At 41.1% G+C, this 26,824-nt stretch overlaps 2 protein-coding genes across 2 annotated transcripts in view; one reads left to right on the forward strand and one right to left on the reverse strand.

Moving 5' to 3' along the window:
- The window catches only part of LOC124272278 (vacuolar protein-sorting-associated protein 36-like), a 48,840-nt gene extending 43,680 nt beyond the window's left edge, over window positions 1-5,160 (forward strand). The window contains exons 11-13 of the mRNA XM_046707444.1: window positions 37-121; window positions 2,384-2,460; window positions 4,459-5,160. Coding sequence (XP_046563400.1) covers window positions 37-121; window positions 2,384-2,460; window positions 4,459-4,555 — 259 coding nt within the window. The 3' untranslated portion in view covers window positions 4,556-5,160. The remainder of the gene's footprint in view (window positions 1-36; window positions 122-2,383; window positions 2,461-4,458) is intronic.
- Window positions 5,161-16,845: 11,685 nt separating this feature from the next.
- LOC124272251 (histidine-rich glycoprotein-like) lies at window positions 16,846-26,609 on the reverse strand. Its single transcript, XM_046707413.1, has 3 exons — window positions 26,302-26,609; window positions 18,700-19,095; window positions 16,846-17,653 (listed from the first exon to the last, which is right to left on the reverse strand). The coding sequence occupies exons 1-3, from the start codon at window positions 26,607-26,609 to the stop codon at window positions 16,846-16,848; spliced, it is 1,512 nt and encodes a 503-aa protein (XP_046563369.1).
- Window positions 26,610-26,824: the final 215 nt, after the last annotated feature.

Genomic DNA, 26,824 nt, shown 5'->3' on the forward strand with positions numbered 1-26,824 from the left:
GTGTTTATAGAAATGTGGTGTTTGTGTTCCTTCCAGACTGCGGACATTTGACAGTGGTGTGATGGTGTTGCAGTCTAAAAGTCAGAATGAAGAGGAGGTTATCACAAAGACAAGCTCTCTGGTGGGTATGATTTAGAAGTACAGTAGAACATGGATGTAACAAACTCCAAGGGACCAAGAAATTTAGTTCACTATATCCGTTGTTCGATATTCACATTTGACCGCCATCTTGGATTGTAGAGATGTAGAGACATGTATATGCTGAGGCTACAAATCTTTATTCTTGTACATTGACATAACATTAAAATTCTGAATTTATCATTGACAGACATTAGCTAGAACATGTTTAACAATCACAACAATCTCAACAATGTATAACTTAACTGTGTTTAACAAAGTCCACAATTTTGCTCTGCACACCACGTCTTGCCGACTTCATTTTGTCAACTGCATCTATTTGCAAGAATAGATTCGCGATTCTTAATAATGGAACTGGGAGTGGATTTTGGAATGCCAAAGTCGAAAGTGATGTTTGTCTTAGATTTTACACCTGAATCTACAGCCTGAATTATCTGAAGCTTGGTGTCAAAGGTGATAGCTTTACGTTTGTCTGCCACAGAGACGAGAGTGAACTGAAGACCTGTATACCAGTCAAGCTTTTAAACACGATATGTTTGTTTTGTTAATTAATTAATGACCATCAAACAATGTTGATTCGCCGCCAACAAGGTTGATGTATACCGCTAAGTGGCTGAGCTGACACTGAGTGAGTTCGCTAATCACGTCGTTAATTGGGTCTTGGGGGTAGTAAATCAGTTCGCTATAGCCGTTAATTCGCTACTCACGAGTTCGTTATTCACGTATAATTTTAATGATATTATAAAGGACTATTGACGGGACTTTTAAATTTGTTCGCTATATCCGTTTGTACGCTATATCCGTGTTCGCTATATCCATGTTCTACTGTACCATCACTAGAGGAAAGCTAATCTGCATCGCTTTAGGTTTTCCTCCCATACTTGTGTTTTTGTGACTGAAATACAAATTCTCTCAGTACTATGTAATCAATAAGATGGTCTATCAACTAAATGATCAACTTGAACTCGTCTCAGTCAAGTATCTGTGCTTGTTTAAGAAGGCTTTGGATGGGTAGACATACTCAGTACTCAGTAACTTATTGTGTGTCATTGATTCCAATAGCATGGAAAACCATGGAGATCTGGGTTAGAACTGATCTTCAGCAACCCATGCTTGTCGTAAGAGGTGACAAATGGGATAAGGTGGTCAGGTTCGCTGACTTGGTTGACACATCATCGTATCCCAATTGTGTAGATTGATGCTCATGCTGTTGATCACTGAATTTTCTGGTCCAGACTAGATTATTAACCGACTGCTGCCATATAGCTGGAATATTGCTGAGTGTGATAAACAACAAACAATGGCATTGATTGTTGGTCATGGTCCATTGCATTATTTTCTGACTGCCATCATATAGTTGAAATGTTGCTGACTGTGGCATTAAACCACAAACACTGACATCTAAATTCTTTTTGCACATTTATAAGGTAATATTCCCCCTGTTCAAAGGTTCAAAATGTGAAGTGAACATATACAGTATACTTTGCAGCAATGTGTTAGAGATGACTAGTGACAGTATATAAGGAAACAGGTTCGATATTGCCAGTTGAAGCCAAGCATTTGCCAGTTGATGCCATACCTATGTATTCAATAGGGCTGCGCAATATAACCAGTTTACCGGTATTTACCCGTTCAGACATGAAAAGGATACGTATTGCGATACGCTGATCAAAAAACGGTATTTTGACATGCATTCAGAAAACTTTGTAACACTCGGAAATCTTCGGATATTTCCATTTTTTTAATTGTTCTTTTCCCTGTTTCATTAGTGCCAAATGTTACTTACATTTTTGTTTTGTCATGATTAAATTTTTTTATAAAAGGTTAATCAATCATAGTGATTTTGTTGTGTTTTTGCTTTATAATCAAGCATTAACTCGATTATTATTAGTTTTTGTTAAAAAAATAATCCTTGCAATATATTGCAATACATATCGCAATATATGCTTCCGCATCGCAATATATCGCAATATGAAAATTCTCTGCAATACCCACCCCTAGTATTCAAATAGTATACAAACACAATTTGACCAAATAATGTACATGCACAAGATGATCACTACCATAATAACAGTGTTAGTATCTACGCCAAAACGTCGCACTCATTGCAATAAAGAAGTTGACTATCAATAGAACTGGGTTTTCCTTCACAATTGTCTTGACTACAGCATGTGACTGTCATAATTCTTATAACACTTCTACCTCCATTACATCAGTTCTGTAATAGTATGTTTATGATGTACAGGTTGAAGAAAAGGGCTCCCTGACAGCTGAGGATCTGGCTAAAGTGGTGGGCGTCTCCGTGATACTAGCTAAAGAAAGGTGAGACTCAAGAATACCCAGTTAGTTTTTTGTTTTGACATAAGGATGTTTTGTATCTTGGTGATGTGTACTGTATCTTTGCATATTGATTTAGAAACTGGAGAATCAATAAGAGATGTGGACTCAATTTTCAAAAATGTATCCCTCAATATGTTGGTTCCAATAAGACTTCAGGATCTGAATTGTCGGCAACAAACCTTTGGCCTGCTGTCAGGGAGTAGGCAATGCCAAGCACTGTGTGTTTGTCATTTAATACACTAATACTGAGGTGGACAGGTCTACTCCCATTCGTGAGAACTCCCAATTGTGAGAACTGCCAGTTGTAAGACAGTGGAGTAGCCTATCTGATAGAATTGATTAACCCTAGCTAATTAAGGATTAGTTATGTAAATGAATCTTGTGGAGGTTTGTTGAGACAGGCCACTTGCTTCACCCATCGCACTACACTTGATCACGGACAACCTGGGGCCCATTCGCTAACCTTTAAAAGATATATTAATGAATGTACTCAGGTAAATGTCTTATAAAAATAAATATTGTGTCTGTAACTTCGTGATAATTTGAAAGAAAAATAAATTTACCTACTCAAATTACGTGTTTAAAAACAACAATAACTATTTTACCTATGATTAATAATTTAACTGCCCTTTTCTATCACCATGATGGCAGGCCTTCAGCAAGTAGAATATATCACCAGTTCACGAGGCAGGTGCTCTTTCAGGGTTACCTGTATTACATTAACAAGCAGCACTGGACATATACTGTATTGTAACACAATGATTGCTGACGATTGTGCATGAGTGGGAAGTTTAAATGGTGTGCACCTGATGCTGATAGTTTGTTTTGGAAAGATGATCCCACCTTCATCTGCATCCAGCCCATCTGACCAAAAGTCAAATGAAGCTGTTTATATCCATCCATTAGCCTGCTTGAACCATATTGAATATATATTCCCTTAGCCTGAAAAGTATCCCTGTTTACTTTGAAAAAAATCTGTGTTGCATTTAAGGACCAAAGAAGGGTAAGCTTGAATAGCTTGAAGCTTGAATATATTTGAGTTCATATTATTGTAATGATAACCAAAGAAGGTAGGTAACTTCAGGTAGTTCAATTATGATGCTAGAGTTTGATTGCAGGAGTGTAGGGAGATTTGAAATGTTCAAACTTTATAACAGACTACTGGCAAACAAGGATAAGTTGAGCACCAGCCTGACATTTGACCCGTATTAGCATGTATGAGTGCCGCCCACTGGTGCTTGCCATTGTTAGCGAAGGGGCCCCAGGTTGTCCGTGATCAAGTGTAGTGCGATGGGTGAAGAAAGTGGCCTGTCTCAGCAAACACCGAGGACGACAGTGGCAGCTATGCGTGTAATCAGTTTCATCGTCATGCAATGCATGTGCACTAGCCTACATCTGCTCTACCTTTCACAAACCAAATGGGTTTGCTCATTGCTGTGCACCGCCTACTTCTCATAAACACATTCTCTGTGCCGGTCCAACTTATCCTTGTTTGCCAGTAGATTGGTTGGGTTGTTGTTTAACGCCGCACTCAGCAATATTCCAGCTATATGATGGCAGTCTGTAAATAATTGAGTCTGGTCCAGACAATCCAGTGATAACAGCATGAGCATTGCGATCTACGCAATTGGGATATGATGACGTTAGTAGCCTCTTACGACAAGCATGGGTTACTGAAGGCCAATTCTAACCCGGATCTTCACAGGTTTATAACCAACTAGAAGATAGCTTTACAATTTATGAAGTCCAGTATTATGTCACAAAATAAAAGTGAGCTCCTGTACTGCTGGGTTTTTTTTCACTTTCCTTCTGCCCACCTTTTTTTAAACTGTGCAGAGCAGTGAAAAACTAACAAAATATTTTACAACTTTCAATCATTGAATTACTCTGAAATATTGCGGTTTGCTGCATTAAACAATATTCTAAGACTTTCAACAATTGAACTGAACATGTGTTTTCACTCATACCTTATTTTTTCAGATTATTACTTACTGAAAAGGTTGGAGGAATATGTCGAGACGAAACTGTAGAGGGACTGAAGTTTTTTCCTAATTTATTCCTCACACAGCCTGTGTGACCGTGTTCATCATACTGGTGATGTAAATATTCTGTATGGTGTTAGTATTTGGTCAGAAGTTGATATGATGTTGCTTCAAAAAACACGCTGAAGTGGTCAAGTTGTTTCTGTTGATTTAGAACAAAATGCAACCCTTGATTTGGACTGGAACTAATGTTTCTCCCTGGTCGAACTAGTCAACAAATATCCTTTATTATCACCCTAGGCATACCCGGTAACAGTATTTGTGGCTTCTGGAAGATGTTGGTGATAATTGTCCTGATTGTTTGGTGACGCTCAGGGCCACAAGTTATCATTTATTCACGGTTCATGCCCAATTATTTCCGGCTCATTAGGATTCAAATCCTGCTCACGTTCGATGATTCTGGACAGGAAAGGAAATTTTATGAAACTGAAAGTGAAAACCAAACTGAACATCTAAACATTGATAATAGAAACAGCCACACAAATTCCAAACAAGAGGAAGTCCTCATACAGGGTTTGCATTGTATTGATCAAAACTAGCTATGCATGCAATTGAATCAAACAGTTAATTATAAAGACCACAAGAAACTGAGTGTGCACACATTTGGTTTGTTGCGGTCGCCAATAAAAATTTGACGGTTTGACCGAGTGAGTTTAGTTTTACGCTGCTTTTAGCAATATTCCAGCAATATCACAGCGGGGGACACCAGAAATAGGCTTCACACATTGTACCCATGTGGGGAATAGAACCTGGGTCTTCGGGGGTCAGTGAATGCTTTAACCGCCCATAATTTACAAAATAAGTGAATGAATACAATATGTAAGTTGCTTTTCCAAATGGGCATGCTTTTCAGTTTTTTCACTGATTAAGAATAGGATCTTTTCTATGGCTTTGATCGTTCACAATGGTGTTTTTTTTCTCTATCATATAAATCACTATCCTCTCATAATTTGCTGGGAATGTGATCCATCAGTCTTTGTAGACTAGCTGTACATCCATATCACCACAGGTCTGTAACTGTAAAGCTATCTTGTAAGGACTGCTAGCTTTTTAGGGGCAGAGGGGTAGCCTAGTGGTTAAAGCATTCACTCCTCACGCTGAAGACCTGGGTTCAATTCCCCACATGGGTACAATGTGTGAAGCCCATTTCTGATGTCCCCTGCCATGATGCTGCTGGAATATTGCTAAAACGGGTAACACTACACTTAAACTCTCTCACTGGTAGTTTCTTTAAGCTATAATCCATGGATAGAATCAACCTGTGAAGGTCCGGGTTAGAATATTGATCCTCAGCAACCCATGCTTGTCGTAAGAGGCTACTAACGGGATCGGTTGGTCAGGCTCGCTGACTGGGTTGACACATGTCATCAGTTCCCAATTGCACAGATTGAGGCTCATGCTGTTGATCACTGGATTTTCTGGTCCAGACTCGATTATAGGTATACCGCTGCATATAGCTGGAATATTGCTGAGTGCAGGGTAAAACTAAACTAACTCACTCACTCACTCACTGGATAGAATCAGCTGGCAGCCTTAATTCTGGCAGTGTCCACATATACTTGCTGTGATGGTGGCAGGATTGTCTGAACCAGTCTTTAGCTATGTTAAAACGGACATTGATCATGAGTGAGTTGGATTAGAAACCAAATTAGGGCAAATTATGGTTTTAGAACCCACTATTGTCGGTTTCTTGCAAGTTCAAGGGACACAACTCCGCAGAAAAATCGGGCACATTAGACGACGAGCAAATGAGCACCCTAGGACCATGCTGACATATGCTTGCTCCTTATTAGTAACTGATACTAGTACACTAAATTGTGCAATAAATTGTGTAATAAAGTGTAAGTGTCCAAGAATGGATTTTCTGGGTTTTTTTTAACTAGTGTCTTTCTTCCCACCATGACCATCTTCTTGGTCTGGGGCGGTGGGGTAGCCTAGTGGTTAAAGCGTTCGCTTGTCACGCCGAAGACCCGGGTTCGATTCCCCACATATATAGGTACAATGTGTGAAGCCCAATTTCTGGTGTCTCCCGCCATGATATTGCTGGAATATTGCGGAGTAAACCATACTCACTCACTCACTCTTTTTGGTCTGGTGGATAGAGGGTCTGCCATGAGAGGCAATGTCCATTGGTTCGATCTTCGGCCTCAAAGGACGTTTACAGATGGTATTACTGTTACCTTCGCTTTTGCTTAACTTCATTTGTATGAAATAATGACAGGTTCTTGGGAGCCTGCACTGTGTCTGTGTGGGGCATCACACTTATTAAACCGCATCCTGGTATATCCGTGGGCTAGAAAACAAATAGTTCTGACTGGTACAAGCAACCGACTCCGTGGTGTAGTGGTTAGGTCGGAGAGCAGAAGGTCGTAGGTTCGATCACCGGCCTCGTCATTACCAAAAGACGTTAAATTATGGTACTTGTTGTTCCCTGCCTGGCGCTCGGCATTAATGGGTAAAACGTGGACTGTCTGGGTCTGATTCAGTATCTGAGTGAGGTATTCATGCTTAACTGCGGCATGGTATCTCAGTGAGCTAGCACTATAAAACCAGCTTTAGTCTGGGCTAGTACAAGCAGCCACACATACACACGTATACACATGGTCATATGAGCGAAATATTAAACCGTTAAACCCCATTTCACCTCACCTCTTTTAGTGCAAGCACATATATATACACACACTTATACCCGGAAGTCACCTTTCACCTCACCTAAACGTTTCTGATTTATCGGCAAGCTATTTGTGCAGTTAGTATTTCAGATGTGTAGACTGACGGAAGATGAATCACGATCGAGATAAGCACAGCCCATTTCGTCTTCACCCCCCTTTCAACTTTGCACAGCCTCCTCCACGCGTCTTCCATCATTCATTGATCTAGCTCCTCATAAACATCTTCCCGCCTGGACCAATCAAGCGGAAGCCTGGCACACCCTTTCGGGATGGCCTTTCGCACCAGTCCACACCCAAATTAATTTTGTGACAGGTTATGGGAAGCCGGCGAGTTTTGGCGCATGACCCAAATTTGAATTCAACGGGACAACTCCTGCCAGTGTTTATTCATAACTCTGTTGCCATTTATCAGCCACTTTAGGGACCGCTCATAAGTTATGGCTGGGGTGGTGGTGATGATTTCTATGGAGAAGCATGTACAATGTGAATGAAACCAAACCATTTGTGTTATCAACAGACGTGTGAAACGTACTTTCTAAACCTTGGTTATATCTAAAGATTATGAAAGACATTATATTTGTACGTTTTGGCCCCGAGGCAGTGTCAACAGTACAGAAACAATTTTACGGATATTGTGTACAAAGAGCCTGGTAAGATCAGCTGAGATATGCTAGTCTATACAATAGGAATCAATTTATGTGTATCTTTTGAAGTCGTAAGACTGTATTTTGGGTTATTAAAAGATATACAGCTTGTTTGCTTGGGTAACTAGTACAGAAATTGGGAATATACTTCTTCTTTTTCTGTCTACAAAGCAGGGGCGTAGCTACCATTGGGAAAAGAGCCCGATGATAATTGCTAAAAAGGTTTGGCAAGCCATCAATGCTATCTACATATGAAGCCTGGCAACCTATTGGGCTTACACGAAATAATTGGCTTGCTACGCACCGGCAAAGGACATTGAAAGAATTTCGAAATCTGTCTTCCTAAAAGTTTAAACAATTCTCGCGTATAACCATACTAATACCACCAAGGTTTGTTTTTCTTAATGGGTCGGTGGGGTAGCCTAGTGGTTAAAGCGTTAGCTCGTCACGCTGGTGACCTGGGTTCAATTCCCCACATGGGTACAATGTGTAAAGCCCACTGCTGGGGTCTCCCGCCGTGATATTGCTGGAATATTGCAAAAAGCGGCGTAAGACCACACTCACTCACTGTATTTCTTAACAGGTGGATATTTAAATCAAAGATACCCCATCTGAAATTTGTTGAGGATCTTGGTAGTTGATTTTGCCACAACTTGGCGGCAACCACAGAGTATGTGCATAAAACTCGACAGTTTTCTGTGGCAGATGATCGATCTACAAGTATCTGCACAGGTGTCGGAATTTTAAGACACAACACAAGTAAGGTCATTTCAAAACTTGAAAAGCTAAAGAAACTCGACTGTTTACAGAGAAAAAATGCCACACAAGGAATTTGAATAATTTGGGAATACTAGTAATAAACTTACACTCGAATTGACAAAACATGTCCTTTGGAAGTTATTGAATCAATTGCAAAACACGACTTGAGAAAGTAGAATCACCGTGAAAGCGGTCAGAAAGTCAGAAAACGTGAAAAGATATAACCTGAAACAAATTGAAAAGAAATTTCTCGAATTGATGTTAAACGTTTAATCAATTTCATATGAAAATATAAAGAAATATAATGTACCGGTAAGTTGAGTTGCCCTGACAACCATTCTTAAAATGACATGACTGAAATTAAGAAATTGAAATACGTATTCCCGAACTCTGAACGAATTCAAAAACATGTTTGCATTGTATGCAACCGTATGTAGGGTTCATTGCCCTTAATTTTAATAATTTTAGTAATGTATATTACTTTTTTTTTTAAAACAGCGTCGCCAGACTGCAATAGATGTCATGAAATCGTTTTGTTTGACATTGGCAAACATTCCTCATTAAAATGGAAATATGACACATAGGAAATCTATATTGCTAAAGCTACCAGCCCTGAAAGCGATTTCCTCCTTGTTAAACCAGAATCAATAAAGTGTGGGAATATTAACTAGATGTTAAGAAACTGTAAAAGGTTGGAGGTAACATGTGTTAGTGGATGTCTCTGTGGCGAGAAGTCAATATCAAGATAAAGATTTTAAAACATCTGTCGCTATGGCATAACAATGTCAGTATTATTCCCGTAACCCTCAATCACTCACTACGCACAAAGCGGAGATATTTTAATGCACGTCAAACATTTCCTCAAAAAATACCATTGCTTGTACAATACTCATTTTGACAAGTAATGATTATTGTGTACAATGAACTCACGCACACTTTTGACACCTGAAGTCCACACACCTGATATTGAAAATTGAAGAACGGTTGATTATTCTTCAGCCTCTGAATGTTGTGGAAAACACTTTATATTTCAACCTAAACTGGGCGTACGTCATGCCACGGCTTGCAGAAAATCAGCGTCTCCGCGCCGTGGGTATGCTGGAGACTGGAATGGCCCAAAATGAAGTCGTCAGACACTTGGTTATCAACTGAAACAAGATCTCATCTCTATGGAGACGCTTTCAACAAAATGGGAACACGAGAGATATGCCCCGTCCACGCGTGAAGTCACGTCAGCAAGAAGACAACCAGATTCGGTTGACCCATCTAAAAAATCGATTCCAGACTGCCAGGTTGACTGCTCGGACCATTCCTGGCTTACGTCCAATCAGTTCCAGCACTGTACGGAATAATAATAATTATAATACATTCATTCATTTATACATGTGCTCTTTGCGCTAAAACCGCCTCCGTGGTGTAGTGGTTAGAGCGTCCGCCCGGAGAGCGGAAGGTCGCGGGTTCAATCCCCGACCGCGTCATACCAAAAGACGTTAAAATATGGTACTTGTTGGTCCCTGCCTGGCGCTCGGCATTAATGGGTACAGCAAGGACTGGTCGGCTCGGAGTCAGTATAATGTGTCTGAGTGGGGTATTCATGCTTCACTGCGGCATGGTATCTCAGTGGGCTAGCACTATAAAACCAGCTTAAGTCTGGGCTAGTACAAGCAGCCGCACATACACATACACACGCATGCACGTCGTCATATGAGCGAAATATTCTCAAGCACGACGTAAAACCCAATTTCACCTCACCTCTTTGCGCTAAAAGAAAACGGGGGATAATTTTAAAGGTAGTGTCTGAACAAGTGGGTCTTTAGTTGAGACGTAAAGGAAGAGAGACTGGAGGCAGATTTGAGGTCCTCTGTGGTCAGTAAGCTGGTAGGAGTTCTGTCAAGTATGAAGGAGCACTGTTGGTACAGCATTTATATGCAAGAACAAGGAACCGACTGAGGGAGCACAACATTCGGCTCCGGCCCGCGGCGGCCTGCAATACGTCCAATTTTGCTCCAACGTCACAGACAAGCACGTCTTGCCTGGTGCAGACAGCATCTACAGTACAGGATACTGGACTGGGATGGTGTTTTGTTCACTGACGAGTCAAGATGTCAGCGCAAGGGTGTACATACGGGGAGGTGAAGGGTATGCTGACACGTGCGTTGTTCAATGTCGACAGTTTGGTGGCGAAAGCGTTATGGTATGGGTAAACATCACATCACATGGTCTGACATAACTTGTCATTGTCAGTTGCAATCTGACAGGTCTGCGACACAGGGATGAGATCATTGGGCCTCGTGTGCAGCAGTTCATTCAAGGACAGAGACGTAACTTCACGCTTCAGCAAGATTAATGTTCGTCCACATGTCGATCGTGTTGTGACAGATTTCCTGAGACAGCAAAACATTCCGGTACTCAACTGGCCAGCTGTTTCTCCGGACCTGTCCCCTATCGAGCACGCTTGGGATGAAATGAACGACGTTTACGTTAGCTGAATTGCGATAAGGGTTGGTTCAGACATGGAACAATACTCCCCATGCTTTCTTCAATCGCTTAGTGTCGTCTATGTGTCGTCGTTGTCAAGTCGGCATCAGCACCAATGGTGGACACACACGATACTGAATTTGTGAATTGACTTTTGACACCACATCTCTGCAAGGGCGTGTCACGATGCCTTGTGTCAAATCATACAGATTTCGATAATATCCTGGCATCAGTGATTAAGAAAAACACCACAAATCGTGTTATTAGGGACCGTTCATAGTTTATGTCCAGGTGTGTGTGTGGGGTGTTTGATGGTGATTTATATGGAGAAGCATGTAAAATGTGAATGACACCCCCCTAAAATGTATGTACAAAGTAAGTATATTAATATGTACTAAAATGCTGCCCCCCCTAAGTACATGTGAACAAAATTGCTGACCCACCTACCATCCTACCTCCCCAGAACAAAATTGGTGAACTCCCCCCTTCCCCTTCCCGGTCCCTTATCCTTGTGCATTTAAAATGCCATAACCAGGCCTACCAAAGAAAACTTTCCCACTGTGCAGAAAAACGCAGAAAAGCCCACATTAATCGTGGAAATAGCAACATAAACACATTACCTCGCTACTGAAACAGTAAAAACTGCAACGAAAAACTATGAAACTACAACATTTTCATAGTTTCATAGTTATCAGCGAACTTTGACCTCTACTGCGCATGCGCATTACGATCCGGGCTTCTTTCCAATTTCCGAGCAACCGTGAATCGCCTCGCGTAAAAAAAATATTAAATATGTCGAAATAATTGCTGTCAATTGTTTCATACAAATGGAAAGTAAACTAAACAAGTGTGCACACAAGTATCATGATGATATATGCCAAATTACACAACAGAAACACTTAAAAAGGAATGTAACTTTTGTCCAAGCTGGAAAATGTCAACATGCAGTCGAGACTTCCTTTTCCATGTGCGCATGCGCAAAATCGAAGTTGCGGGCTCCTCGTTTTATGATGCAGTGTTAGCGATTTAAAGTTGCCGTTTTCACTGTTTCAGTAGCGAGGTATTATGTTTATGTTACTATTGCCACGATTAATGTGGGCTTTTCTGCGTTTTTCTGCACAGTGGGAAAGTTTTCTTTGGTAGGCCTGATAACGTCAAAGTCTGAAATTGAGGGTGTTCTTGCGACATCAATGGGACTTAATAATATGTCGCACAATTTGTGCAAAGTCCGCTCAGATGAATTAACACAGTTCCCAACTCTGCTTTCTCAACAGGTAACCAGGTAACGAGAAACCCTGTCGAATTCCCGACATGGTAACAATATATAAAGCCGCCTTGTGGTATTCTCTGTCGTAATACGGTATGCGGCTAATACAGGCGTCACTCACTCACTCAAAGTACACACTCTCACTCACTCACTCACTCACTCACTCACTCACTCACTCACTCACTCACAAAGAATAGCATCAGACATTTCAGACACTCGTGCATCACACTTAGAAATATCCTCCACATATCTACCAGTACATCTTGCGAACGCATTAAGAGCGCCTTAACTGTTGTAACCTGATCAAACAAATCGTAAGGAACGAAACGCCTTGACATACAAAATACACAAACCAATCAACGGATTGTTTATTAAAGGTTTATTGGCCAACCGGACTTCCTGCTCAGTCCGAATTATATAGCAATGTTTTTACGTGTAACTACCTTATCGGGCCGACATTTTGGTCCGAAATCCGAAATCATGAGAGTTCGAGATACAGAACTGTTTTATTATGACAACAAAGAAGGATTACGTCGGGACCGTGAGTTCAGTCCTGTTTATACAGCAATCCGAGAAAGACAGAGTCCGAGTTTGACAGAGTGCACTGTATTCGCAAACCAGGCCGTAGTATCGATACGGTAGATGAACTGGAAACAGTGTATGGAATGAGATGGAATGAACATATGCTCCCACCTTTTCCCGAACATTTGTTTATTTGTTTGCTCAATTGTTGTTTAACGCAGCGCTCATCAATATATGTTCCAGCTGCACAACGACGGTCTTTCAAGAACTTTCTGGACCAGACAACCCAGTGATCAAGAGCTTGAGCATCGATCTACACAATTGGGATACGATGACACGTGTCAATCGAGTCAGCGAGTCTGACCATCCGTCCCTTTAAGTCGTCTCTTACAACAAGCACGGGTTGCTGAAGACCAATTCTAAATCTTCAGGGTATTTGGCTATTTGATGGTCCGAACATTAGTGGCGGATTCAGTTGACCCTGATGGCTATCGGAAATTGTTGTAGAAGTCGTGTGTTTTGTTAGCAGCAAACTGGATGAAATAACCGGTTGTTTTATGTGCATCTCGAGTTATTGCTGCTGGACATGAGGAGAATGTGTGGAATTGCAGTGAAAGAATTTTAACTGAATAAAAAAAAAAGATACATCTATATCCGTTTGATATGCCCGTTTGATTTTCCACCTTTGTCTCTGTGGCGAGAAACCATTGCAGTGAAAGAATTTTAACTGAATAAAAAGAAAAGATTTTCAGGAGAGGGAGAGAGAGAGAGAGAGAGAGAGAGAGAGAGAGAGAGAGAGAGAGAGAGAGAGAGAGAGAGAGAGAGAGAGAGAGAGAGAGAGAGAGAGAGAGAGAGAGAGAGAGAGAGAGAGAGAGAGAGAGAGAGAGAGAGAGAGAGAGACGAATTAAGCACCCCCTGTATTCTTGCAATGATAGTTTTCCAACACGTACATAGAAGACCACGATGGAGGCCACGAGTTTTCCAACCCGTATGATCCTTTGACTCATAAAATGATTGGATTCAATGTTGATTTTGTGATGATATTTGCTTATTTTCAAGAAAACACTCATTTTCATACAAAAATTGTTGTCTGTACAACTATGGCCCTGGAATGTTTAATGTTGAATTTATTGGTGAATTTGAACATTGAAAATGTCGTTTTGCGTGACTTATTTTTAATAATTTTAGTAATGTATATTACTTTTTTGTTAAACAGCGTCGCCAGACTGCAATAGATGTCATTAAATCGTTTCGTTTGACACTGGCAAACACTGCTCATTAAAATCGAAATGCGACACATTGGAAATCTGTGTTGCTGAGGCTCCCAGCCCTGAAAGAGATTTTCCACCTTTGTCTCTGTGGCGAGAAATCAATATCAAGGTAAAGATGTTTAAACATCTGTCGCTATGGCATACCAATGTCAGTATACACGATTTAAGGTCAATACCGTGTGTAGCCTCCATGTGACTATGTGACAGGCAGCATTCTCCTCCTTATACCCCCTGTCAGCCTCCTGTTCCTCTGAAGGGGCAGTCTACGCCACTTCTCGTGTAAAGCAGCTTCCAACTGGGCAAGTTTCTATACAGGAGAACCCCTTTGTTGCACACGACGACCAGTCATGTCCCAGATATGCTCCAAAGTGTTAAGGTCGGGGCTCATTCAATCCTCAGATATGTCAAGGGGTGCTTAACTATGTACTTTGTGTATATAACCTATACTGATCCATTATCAAAGTTCTTTATTGAGTACGTAAATTTTAGTAAAACTTACGAATTGATACTTCTGTATGTTATTATGATTTACAGATTACGACAAAAATGCAGCAGAGAGGGTTCGGATGATCTTGGCACAGTCAGGATCATCATCAGCTCAGGGCCCTTGCCCCCTCTACACGCAGCCTAGACAGCGAAGTTCTGCCTTGTCGGACCACCAAGCACTTTCCGGAAAATGTGGAGATCCCCCGACACTGCAGACTTCTTCATTACCCAGAGCGTCAGAAGAGCTATGTTTCAAGAGATCGGGAGATATCAAACCATGGGTACCGAGAACAATAACTGGGAACCGGACAACTTGGTACTTGGGATGAAAGCGAGTTCAAAATATTTGCCATGTTTTTCTTGAATCTTGTCAATCACATTATTGTCAAAAAGGACAGAAAATTCAAACACATACATGCTGTCATTCATTATGTTTTTTCCAAAAGCGATTATGTTAGTTACCTTCCAAATCTGTAATTGTCTTGTTCCATGACCACTTCCACATATTCTGGATCGTACCATGGATAGACCTCGGAGTCAGAACCGCTAGTAAGGCGAAGAGGGTAATAAAATGAACGAGCCCCGAAATCATGTCGTTTAAGATACTGTGTCTGTACCAACGCTTGGCATCCACTGAAAACGCGAGGAACAAAATTAAATTCATTACATAATCTTATTTCATATTAACATTTTGACGTTAAGTTTTTTGACGTACGATTTGGAAGTAACGGGTCCTGAGCAGCAAACTGAAAGCCATTTTTTCACCTTTCAGACCAGCCGACTCCATCCAAGCGTTTTCCTCAAGACACTGTACGTGAACTCGGTGCAGCGGTCGTTCAAATAGCTTTCCCTGGAAGAACTGAGCCTGTGCTGATCTGATGTGGCACCTCGCCTGGTTGACACCCATTTCAGTACCGTCCAGCAGTACAGACTCTACAACAAAATCAATATTGACACCGAGATTGTGTCCAACATCCTTGACTCTTTATAGATAACTGTGGAATGCCTTGTTGTCATTATGAGTTTTGACAAGCTCTACAAGTGAATGGTCAGACAAATATGTATGCAGTAGTGAACAATAATATTCTGTCATGATGAAACTCCACGGCCTCCCATTACAACTGTAGACGATTGAGGGAAGGGCGAGGGCGGTGGGCTCTAGTGTCTGACATGGTTCTTCTTGTGAGGGTTTCAATACTCTTTATTTCTTGTTTCGTCTCCAATCAGCAACATCAAACCAATAAGACTGGACGAGAACAGCACCAGCATTGACTTTGTTACCCCTGACTCCAGATTTCAAGTCTGCTTTTGTATTCTCCCCGACGTTGGTCCTTCATATGTCTTTCCCGGACTTTGTGTCTACCCTGCATCCTTCAGTACGTATAGGCCTAACCTTCCACGATATGGACAATAACCTCCCCTAAGTTAACTGAATGATCCTCCTCCTTGTATCTTGCCACGTCAGATGAAGAATGTTGCATTTTTCGATTTCAAATGACATTCCGATATTATTGTAAAGGACAAGGAGTGTCTGTTTTTCCCGTATAGATTTTATCTTGGCAATAAGTTCAAGGTCATCCGTGTCTGTTCTTCCCGTATACATTTTATCTTGGCAATAAGTTCAAGGTCATCCATGTCTGTTTTTCCCGTATAGATTTTATCTTGGCAATAAGTTCAAGTTCATCCATGTCTGTTTTTCCCGTATAGATTTTATCTTGGCAATAAGTTCAAGGTCATCCGTGTCTGTTTTTCCCGTATAGATTTTATCTTGGCAATAAGTTCAAGGATGTGAGTAAGAGTGAATGGGTTTAGTTTTACGCCGCTTATAGCAATATTCCAGCAACATCACGGCGGGGGACACCAGAAATGGGCTTCACACATTGTACCCATGTGGGGAATCGAACCCGGGTCTTCGGCGTGACGATGTGAATAAGAGGTGGTAGGGATCTGTGCTGAGATTATCGCAAATGAAAACTCTCTTATTCAGATGGGTTGACAGAATCATAATCTTTTTTGCAGTCAGGGTTAGGGTTAGGAAGCATGCAGCGGTTTGTTTTTCCAGGATCATGCTTTGAACCAACACCCTCCATTCCAAAACTGCTCTGTGAGCGGGGGTGCGTAATCGGAGTAATCGCTGGAGTCACGGTGGGAGTAATCACTAGAGTCATGGTGGGAGTAATCACTAGAGTCATGGTGGGAGTATTCGCTGGAGTCATGGTGAGAGTATTAGCTGGAGTCATGGTGGGAGTAATCACTAGAGTCATAGTGGGAGTATTCGCTGGAGTCATGGTGGGAGTAATCACTAGAGTCATGGTGGGAGTAATCTCTAGAGTCATGGTCGGAGTTATCACTAGAGTCATGGTGGGAGTAATCACTAGAGTCATGGTGGGAGTATTGGTGGGAGTATTCGCTGGAGTCATGGTGGGAGTATTCGCTGGAGTCATGGTGGGAGTAATCACTAGAGTCGTGGTGGGAGTATTCGCTGGAGTCATGGTGGGAGTAATCTCTAGAGTCATGTTGGGAGTAATCTCTAGAGTCATGGTGGGAGTAATCTCTGGAGTCATGGTGGGAGTAATCTCTAGAGGCATGGTGGGAGTAATCTCTAGAGGCATGGTGGGAGTAATCACTAGAGGCATGGTGGGAGTAATCTCTAGAGGCATGGTGGGAGTATTCGCTGGAGTCTTGGTGGGAGTAATCACTAGAGGCATGGTGAGAGTATTCGCTGGAGTCATGGTGGGAGTTATCACTAGAGTCATGGTGGGAGTATTCGCTGGAGTCTTGGTGGGAGTAATCTCTAGAGTCATGGTGGGAGTAATCTCTAGAGTCATGGTGGGAGTAATCTCTAGAGGCATGGTGGGAGTAATCTCTAGAGGCATGGTGGGAGTAATCTCTAGAGTCATGGTGGGAGTATTCGCTGGAGTCATGGTGGGAGTAATCTCTAGAGGCATGGTGGGAGTAATCTCTAGAGGCATGGTGGGAGTAATCTCTAGAGGCATGGTGGGAGTAATCGCTGGAGTCATGGTGAGAGTATTCGCTGGAATACAGAGTGTGGGTGTAAAACAAGGTGTAGGTGTAAAACAGAGTGTGGGTGTAAAACAGGGTGTAGGTGTAAAACAAGGTGTAGGTGTAACAGAGTGTAGGTGTAAAACAGGATTTAGGTGTAAAACAGAGTGTGGGTGTAAAACAAGGCGTAAGTGTAAAACAGAGCGTGGGTGTAAAACAAGGTGTAGGTGTAAAACAGAGTGTGGGTGTCAAACAGGGTGTAGGTGTAACAGAGTGTGGGTGTAAAACAAGGTGTAGGTGTAAAACAGAGTGTGGGTGTAAAACAAGGTGTAGGTGTAACAGGGTGTAGGTGTAAAACAGGGTGTAGGTGTAAAACAGGGTGTTTGTGTAAAACAGGGCGTTGGTGCTAAACAACGTGTAGGTGTAAAACAGGATGTGGGTGTAAAACAAGGTGTAGGTGTAAAACAGGATGTGGGTGTAAAACAGGGTGTAGGTGTAAAACAAGGTGTATGTGTAAAACAGGGTGTAGGTGTAAAACAAGGTGTAGGTGTAAAACAAGGTGTAGGTGTAAAACAGGGTGTGGGTGTAAAACAAGGTGTAGGTGTAAAACAGAGTGTGGGTGTAAAACAAGGTGTAGGTGTAACAGGGTGTAGGTGTAAAACAGGGTGTAGGTGTAAAACAGGGTGTTTGTGTAAAACAGGGCGTTGGTGCTAAACAACGTGTAGGTGTAAAACAGGATGTGGGTGTAAAACAAGGTGTAGGTGTAAAACAGGATGTGGGTGTAAAACAGGGTGTAGGTGTAAAACAAGGTGTATGTGTAAAACAGGGTGTAGGTGTAAAACAAGGTGTAGGTGTAAAACAAGGTGTAGGTGTAGAAACAGGGTGTAGGTGTAAATCAAGGTGTAGGTGTAAAACAAGGTGTAGGTGTAAAACAGGGTGTAGGTGTAAATCAAGGTGTAGGTGTAAATCAAGGTGTAGGTGTAAAACAGGATGTGGGTGTAAAACAGGGCGTTGATGTAAAACAGGATGTAGGTGTAAAACAAGGTGTAGGTGTAAAACATGGTGTAGGTGTAAAACAGGATGTGGGTGTAAAACAGGGCGTTGGTGTCAAACAGGGAGTCATGGTGGGAGTATTCGCTGGAGTCATGGTGGGAGTATTCGCTGGAGTCATGGTGGGAGTATTCGCTGGAGTCATGGTGGGAGTATTCGCTGGAGTCTTGGTGGGAGTAATCTCTAGAGTCATGGTGGGAGTAATCACTAGAGTCATGGTGAGAGTAATCTCTAGAGGCATGGTGGGAGTATTCACTGGAGTCTTGGTGGGAGTATTCACTGGAGTCTTGGTGGGAGTAATCTCTAGAGTCATGGTGGGAGTAATCTCTAGAGTCATGGTGGGAGTAATCGCTGGAGTCATGGTGGGAGTAATCTCTAGAGTCATGGTGGGAGTAATCACTAGAGTCATGGTGAGAGTATTCGCTGGAATACAGAGTGTGGGTGTAAAACAGAGTGTGGGTGTAAAACAGGGTGTAGGTGTAAAACAAGGTTTAGGTGTAACAGAGTGTAGATGTAAAACAGGATGTGGGTGTAAAACAGGGTGTAGGTGTAAAACAGGGCGTTGGTGCTAAACAACGTGTAGGTGTAAAACAGGATGTGGATGTAAAACAAGGTGTAGGTGTAAAACAGGATGTGGGTGTAAAACAGGGTGTAGGTGTAAAACAAGGTGTATGTGTAAAACAGGGTGTAGGTGTAAAACAAGGTGTAGGTGTAAAACAAGGTGTAGGTGTAAAACAGGGTGTAGGTGTAAATCAAGGTGTAGGTGTAAAACAGGATGTGGGTGTAAAACAGGGCGTTGATGTAAAACAGGATGTAGGTGTAAAACAAGGTGTAGGTGTAAAACATGGTGTAGGTGTAAAACAGGATGTGGGTGTAAAACAAGGTGTGGGTGTAAAACAAGATGTGGGTGTAAAACAGGATGTGGTTGTAAAACAGGGCGTTGGTGTAGAACAGGGCGTTGGTGTAAAACAGGATGTGGGTGTAAAACAAGGTGTAGGTGTAAAACAGGATGTGGGTGTAAAACAGGACGTTGGTTTAAAACAGGGCTTTAATTAATTGGTCAAGTATTTTCTCGTTACTTGAAGTTACTTTTAACAACTTGAAATGCAGAAATTCAGAATGATTTCTCGTTGCTTCGACATTTCGACTTCGATTAATTTTCGTGGATGTCTCGGGCTAGTACTATCTTAAGACATAATATAAATCTAAGCACGTGAAGCAATAATATGACATCGTTGCCATCGCTAATAGTGAGTGATAATGAGTTTTACGCCGCTTTTAGCAATATTCCAGCAATATCACCGTGGCGGAACACCAGAAATGGGCTTCACACATTGTACATGTGGGGAATCGAACACGGGTCTTGGGTGTGACGAGCAAACGCCCAGACGTGACTTATCATGTCATGTTTAGATTCTTGTCAAAATTAATGAGCTAAGCTTGGGCTTAAATTGTTAAATAATATAATCTCTTTAATTTGATTTATTACTTATTTAGTATTAAGATATGGATATAATGATACATACTTTGAAATTAATTCAATGATTTATATACTATTCTGCCTTGTTTCGTTTGATTTAGGACTCATTAAGCTTTACTAATTGCATATATTGATACATACTTTGAAATTAAGTCAATAATTGAACATCTTCAAGTATTTAAATTACATTCTGTCCTATTATTTTTAGTTACATAATCAGCAGTCTCATAAAATTTAGAAACAAAGCATTTAGAATTAGGAGAGAGTACAATTCTTTGGTCAATGCTTTAAGATACACATACAAAATGTCTTGGAAAGGGAAGCCAGTAAATTTTGATTTACCAAAAAGAGACCTTAAATTTTAAAGAACAAATAAACTTTATTTTTTTTTTTACTCTTTTAAGTATTACATATGAAAGATTTGAGGTCAGTCTTATGGGGAACACCAAATTCATTCTTTAAAAACTTGTGGTTAATTAGTACCGAGCGATTAAAAGTTGCCAAAAAGGTCGCCTGCTTCACTGTCGCCCACCAACGAAACCACAGACAGGTTACGTAACTCTGTCGCCAGAGCACTGCAGTGACGTCATATGAGGAAGGATTTTCAGTAAGTTGTATAGAACGTGTGTAGCAAGCTCTTCATTTTGATGATTTCTCGACATCAAAGCGAAGACATGCCAAATCGTTGCGTTGTCGTCAATTGCTCCTAGAGGGTTAGGCGATGGTGTGCGCCATGCACAGATTTCCACAGGACCCCGCAGTTCGTGCAAAATGAGTCTTGGCGAGAGCGTTGTGGAAGCCTGAAAGCGATATCTTACTTGTGTTCAGATCACTTCACGGAAGTTAAAGAATCAGAACTACTGTATGTGTAAAACAGGGTGTAGGTGTAAAACAAGGTGTAGGTGTAAAACAGGATGTGGGTGTAAAACAGGATGTGGGTGTAAAACAGGGTGTAGGTGTAAAACAGGGCGTTGGTGCTAAACAGCGTGTAGGTGTAAAACAGGATGTGGGTGTAAAACAAGGTGTAGGTGTAAAACAGGATGTGGGTGTAAAACAGGGTGTAGGTGTAAAACAAGGTGTATGTGTAAAACAGGGTGTAGGTGTAAAACAAGGTGTAGGTGTAAAACAAGGTGTAGGTGTAAAACAGGGTGTAGGTGTAAATCAAGGTGTAGGTGTAAAACAGGATGTGGGTGTAAAACAGGGCGTTGATGTAAAACAGGATGTAGGTGTAAAACAAGGTGTAGGTGTAAAACATGGTGTAGGTGTAAAACAGGATGTGGGTGTAAAACAAGGTGTGGGTGTAAAACAAGATGTGGTTGTAAAACAGGGCGTTGGTGTAGAACAGGGCGTTGGTGTAAAACAGGATGTGGGTGTAAAACAAGGTGTAGGTGTAAAACAGGATGTGGGTGTAAAACAGGACGTTGGTTTAAAACAGGGCTTTAATTAATTGGTCAAGTATTTTCTCGTTACTTGAAGTTACTTTTAACAACTTGAAATGCAGAAATTCAGAATGATTTCTCGTTGCTTCGACATTTCGACTTCGATTAATTTTCGTGGATGTCTCGGGCTAGTACTATCTTAAGACATAATATAAATCTAAGCACGTGAAGCAATAATATGACATCGTTGCCATCGCTAATAGTGAGTGATAATGAGTTTTACGCCGCTTTTAGCAATATTCCAGCAATATCACCGTGGCGGCGGAACACCAGAAATGGGCTTCACACATTGTACATGTGGGGAATCGAACACGGGTCTTAGGTGTGACGAGCAAGCGCCCAGACGTGACTTATCATGTCATGTTTAGATTCTTGTCAAAATTAATGAGCTAAGCTTGGGCTTAAATTGTTAAATAATATAATCTCTTTAATTTGATTTATTACTTATTTAGTATTAAGATATGGATATAATGATACATACTTTGAAATTAATTCAATGATTTATATACTATTCTGCCTTGTTTCGTTTGATTTAGGACTCATTAAGCTTTACTAATTGCATATATTGATACATACTTTGAAATTAAGTCAATAATTGAACATCTTCAAGTATTTAAATTACATTCTGTCCTATTATTTTTAGTTACATAATCAGCAGTCTCATAAAAATTTAGAAACAAAAGCATTTAGAATTAGGAGAGAGAGTACAATTCTTTGGTCAATGCTTTAAGATACACATACAAAATGTCTTGGAAAGGGAAGCCAGTAAATTTTGATTTACCAAAAAAGAGACCTTAAATTTTAAAGAACAAATAAACTTTGTTTTTTTTTACTCTTTTAAGTATTACATATGAAAGATTTGAGGTCAGTCTTATGGGGAACACCAAATTCATTCTTTAAAAACTTGTGGTTAATTAGTACCGAGCGATTAAAAGTTGCCAAAAGGTCGCCTGCTTCACTGTCGCCCACCAACGAAACCACAGACAGGTTACGTAACTCTGTCGCAAGAGCACTGCAGTGACGTCATATGAGGAAGGATTTTCAGTAAGTTGTATAGAACGTGTGTAGCAAGCTCTTCATTTTGATGATTTCTCGACATCAACGAAGACATGCCAAATCGTTGCGTTGTCGTCAATTGCTCCTAGAGGTTGGGCGATGGTGTCGCCATGCACAGATTTCCACAGGACCCCGCAGTTCGTGCAAAATGAGTGCGAAGCGAGCGTTGTGGAAGCCTGAAACGATATCTTACTTGTGTTCAGATCACTTCACGGAAGTTAAAGAATCAGAACTACTGTATGTGTAAAACAGGGTGTAGGTGTAAAACAAGGTGTAGGTGTAAAACAGGATGTGGGTGTAAAACAGGATGTGGGTGTAAAACAGGGTGTAGGTGTAAAACAGGGCGTTGGTGCTAAACAACGTGTAGGTGTAAAACAGGATGTGGGTGTAAAACAAGGTGTAGGTGTAAAACAGGATGTGGGTGTAAAACAGGGTGTAGGTGTAAAACAAGGTGTATGTGTAAAACAGGGTGTAGGTGTAAAACAAGGTGTAGGTGTAAAACAAGGTGTAGGTGTAAAACAGGGTGTAGGTGTAAATCAAGGTGTAGGTGTAAAACAGGATGTGGGTGTAAAACAGGGCGTTGATGTAAAACAGGATGTAGGTGTAAAACAAGGTGTAGGTGTATGTGTAAAACATGGTGTAGGTGTAAAAACAGGATGTGGGTGTAAAACAAGGTGTGTAAAACAGGGCGGTGTAAAAACAAGATGTGGTTGTAAAACAGGGCGTTGGTGTAGAACAGGGCGTTGGTGTAAAACAGGATGTGGGTGTAAAACAAGGTGTAGGTGTAAAACAGGATGTGGGTGTAAAACAGGACGTTGGTTTAAAACAGGGCTTTAATTAATTGGTCAAGTATTTTCTCGTTACTTGAAGTTACTTTTAACAACTTGAAATGCAGAAATTCAGAATGATTTCTCGTTGCTTCGACATTTCGACTTCGATTAATTTTCGTGGATGTCTCGGGCTAGTACTATCTTAAGACATAATATAAATCTAAGCACGTGAAGCAATAATATGACATCGTTGCCATCGCTAATAGTGAGTGATAATGAGTTTTACGCCGCTTTTAGCAATATTCCAACAATATCACCGTGGCGGAACACCAGAAATGGGCTTCACACATTGTACATGTGGGGAATCGAACACAGGTCTTGGGTGTGACGAGCAAGCGCCCAGACGTGACTTATCATGTCATGTTTAGATTCTTGTCAAAATTAATGAGCTAAGCTTGGGCTTAAATTGTTAAATAATATAATCTCTTTAATTTGATTTATTACTTATTTAGTATTAAGATATGGATATAATGATACATACTTTGAAATTAATTCAATGATTTATATACTATTCTGCCTTGTTTCGTTTGATTTAGGACTCATTAAGCTTTACTAATTGCATATATTGATACATACTTTGAAATTAAGTCAATAATTGAACATCTTCAAGTATTTAAATTACATTCTGTCCTATTATTTTTAGTTACATAATCAGCAGTCTCATAAAAATTTAGAAACAAAAGCATTTAGAATTAGGAGAGAGAGTACAATTCTTTGGTCAATGCTTTAAGATACACATACAAAATGTCTTGGAAAGGGAAGCCAGTAAATTTTGATTTACCAAAAAAGAGACCTTAAATTTTAAAGAACAAATAAACTTTGTTTTTTTTTACTCTTTTAAGTATTACATATGAAAGATTTGAGGTCAGTCTTATGGGGAACACCAAATTCATTCTTTAAAAACTTGTGGTTAATTAGTACCGAGCGATTAAAAGTTGCCAAAAGGTCGCCTGCTTCACTGTCGCCCACCAACGAAACCACAGACAGGTTACGTAACTCTGTCGCAAGAGCACTGCAGTGACGTCATATGAGGAAGGATTTTCAGTAAGTTGTATAGAACGTGTGTAGCAAGCTCTTCATTTTGATGATTTCTCGACATCAACGAAGACATGCCAAATCGTTGCGTTGTCGTCAATTGCTCCTAGAGGTTGGGCGATGGTGTCGCCATGCACAGATTTCCACAGGACCCCGCAGTTCGTGCAAAATGAGTGCGAAGCGAGCGTTGTGGAAGCCTGAAACGATATCTTACTTGTGTTCAGATCACTTCACGGAAGTTAAAGAATCAGAACTACTGTATGTGTAAAACAGGGTGTAGGTGTAAAACAAGGTGTAGGTGTAAAACAGGATGTGGGTGTAAAACAAGGTGTAGGTGTAAAACAGGATGTGGGTGTAAAACAGGGTGTAGGTGTAAAACAGGGCGTTGGTGTAAAACAAGGTGTAGGTGTAAAACAAGGTGTGGGTGTAAAACAAGGTGTAGGTGTAAAACAAGGTGTAGGTGTAAAACAAGGTGTAGGTGTAAAACAGGGTGTAGGTGTAAAACAAGGTGTAGGTGTAAAACAGGATGTGGGTGTAAAACAAGGTGTAGGTGTAAAACAGGATGTGGGTGTAAAACAAGGTGTAGGTGTAAAACAGGATGTGGGTGTAAAACAGGGCGTTGGTGTAAAACAGGATGTAGGTGTAAAACAAGGTGTAGGTGTAAAACAGGATGTGGGTGTAAAACAGGGCGTTGGTGTAAAACAGGGCGTTGGTGTAAAACAGGGCGTTGGTGTAAAACAAGGTGTAGGTGTAAAACAAGGTGTAGGTGTAAAACAGGATGTGGGTGTAAAACAGGGTGTAGGTGTAAAACAGGATGTGGTGTAAAACAGGGTGTTCTTACATCCCTTTCTGCCACAAGAGACCCTGACAAGACGTTAATGCGCGGTGACGTGGACACGTCCATTGGGGAACATATTTACCACTTTCCTGCTGTATCCTGAGTTAAGGATGTTGAAGAAGTGACTTATATCCTGCCTGGTAAGCTGCTTTTTGCATGCTGTACAAGAGCTGCATACGTTGGTGAGATTGCATGTTTTGAGCGTTACTGCAAGGACTACAACATCTGCAGCTACTGTTCGTAACATAATCTTTTCATGGCCCTGTTTTGCAGCATGATTAACATGAAGTATGATGTGAAAAGCGGTTTCTTGATGACTGCAAAGGAGAAGTGAAGACATATTCATCAAATGTTTTGACAGTTCCAGCTTTCAACTTTTGAACAGTGACAGTTGGCTCTTCTGATATTGCTGTAACATATGCGTCTATATGGGCCCACAGGTCACGTTTTGTACCAGTGCAACATCCATTTTCTGATAGGGATGGTGTCTGCTTTTCATGCTGATCGAAACCATCTAGATTTCCCCACGTGACTGTCGCCTAAAGTACACTCTGATAAGAGTTCTACGTCACTCTTCATTGTTTCCAGCTCTTCTTTATCCCTTTCATGGCATTTTTAATCAATCAAAGTTAAGAAAATAGGTACAAGACACATACTGTTACCCGGCTTTGTTCTGTCCTCAAACTTTCCTTTGTAAAGGTCTCAAACTGCTCTTTTCCTCTGGGTCCCATTTTCCCATGATGCGATGGTCCCAAGCAAAGTGGTGTATACATTTAAAAATTGCAGTATGTGCGCTACAATTTCCTGAAATGATTTAAAAGACGGCAGTACTTGACAAGGCAAGACGCAGACGTTCTGAAAATACATGATGGCAAGCTATTGACGTGCATGATGCAGAGGTTACCTGTCGTAACATTGGTGCTTTAACCACAAGGCTGTTAGTCCGCCTACGAGGAGCTGCGTGGGCACTGGTGAAGTAAAGGGTCGTCCACATCCTGGCAGACTGATGACCACCAATGACCATTATGAACGGGTGTAAATTCTTCTGTCAAGACATCAGTATGGTAAACCTTGCCGAAGAACTGCATGAGGAGTGGGTGTCTCTCACACGATCCACCATTACCATCAAAAGGAGGCTGTGACGTCTGAGGGTACGTCGTCCAATCACACGTCCCTTCCTCACAGATAGGAACAGACGAAACGTCTGGTGTGGTGCAAACTCCAAGAACTGCAACTTTAGAAAATGGCGTAGGGTTCATTGATCTCATGAACGTCGTTTTCTTCTACACGTTGCCCACGGTCGTTGTCATTTTACACACTTCGTATCATCAGGAGATGATCTATGCAGCTGAACCTATCAGTGATGGTGTGGGATTGTGTTTCGTGTGGCCAGTTGGATCTCATTATAGTACCCGGGAAGCACAAGGGTCAACGTTTTCGACAGGAAGTACTGGATACGGCCATGGGGCCACAT

This window comes from Haliotis rubra, unplaced genomic scaffold, assembly GCF_003918875.1.
Source record: "Haliotis rubra isolate DU_JTF1 unplaced genomic scaffold, ASM391887v1 Scf168, whole genome shotgun sequence".
NCBI lineage: Eukaryota > Metazoa > Mollusca > Gastropoda > Lepetellida > Haliotidae > Haliotis > Haliotis rubra.

Bases quoted from the DNA above. Each gene is read 5' to 3' on its own strand.
- LOC124272251 (XM_046707413.1), bottom strand. From the start codon at position 26,609: ATGAACCCTACGCCATTTTCTAAAGTTGCAGTTCTTGGAGTTTGCACC. The intron at 19,096-26,301 runs GTAGGCGGACTA...TCTGTATTCCAG, and splicing joins CAGTGCCCACGCAGCTCCTC to CGAATACTCTCACCATGACT. The intron at 17,654-18,699 runs GTTTTACACCTA...TCTGTATTCCAG, and splicing joins CTGTTTTACACCCACATCCT to CGAATACTCTCACCATGACT.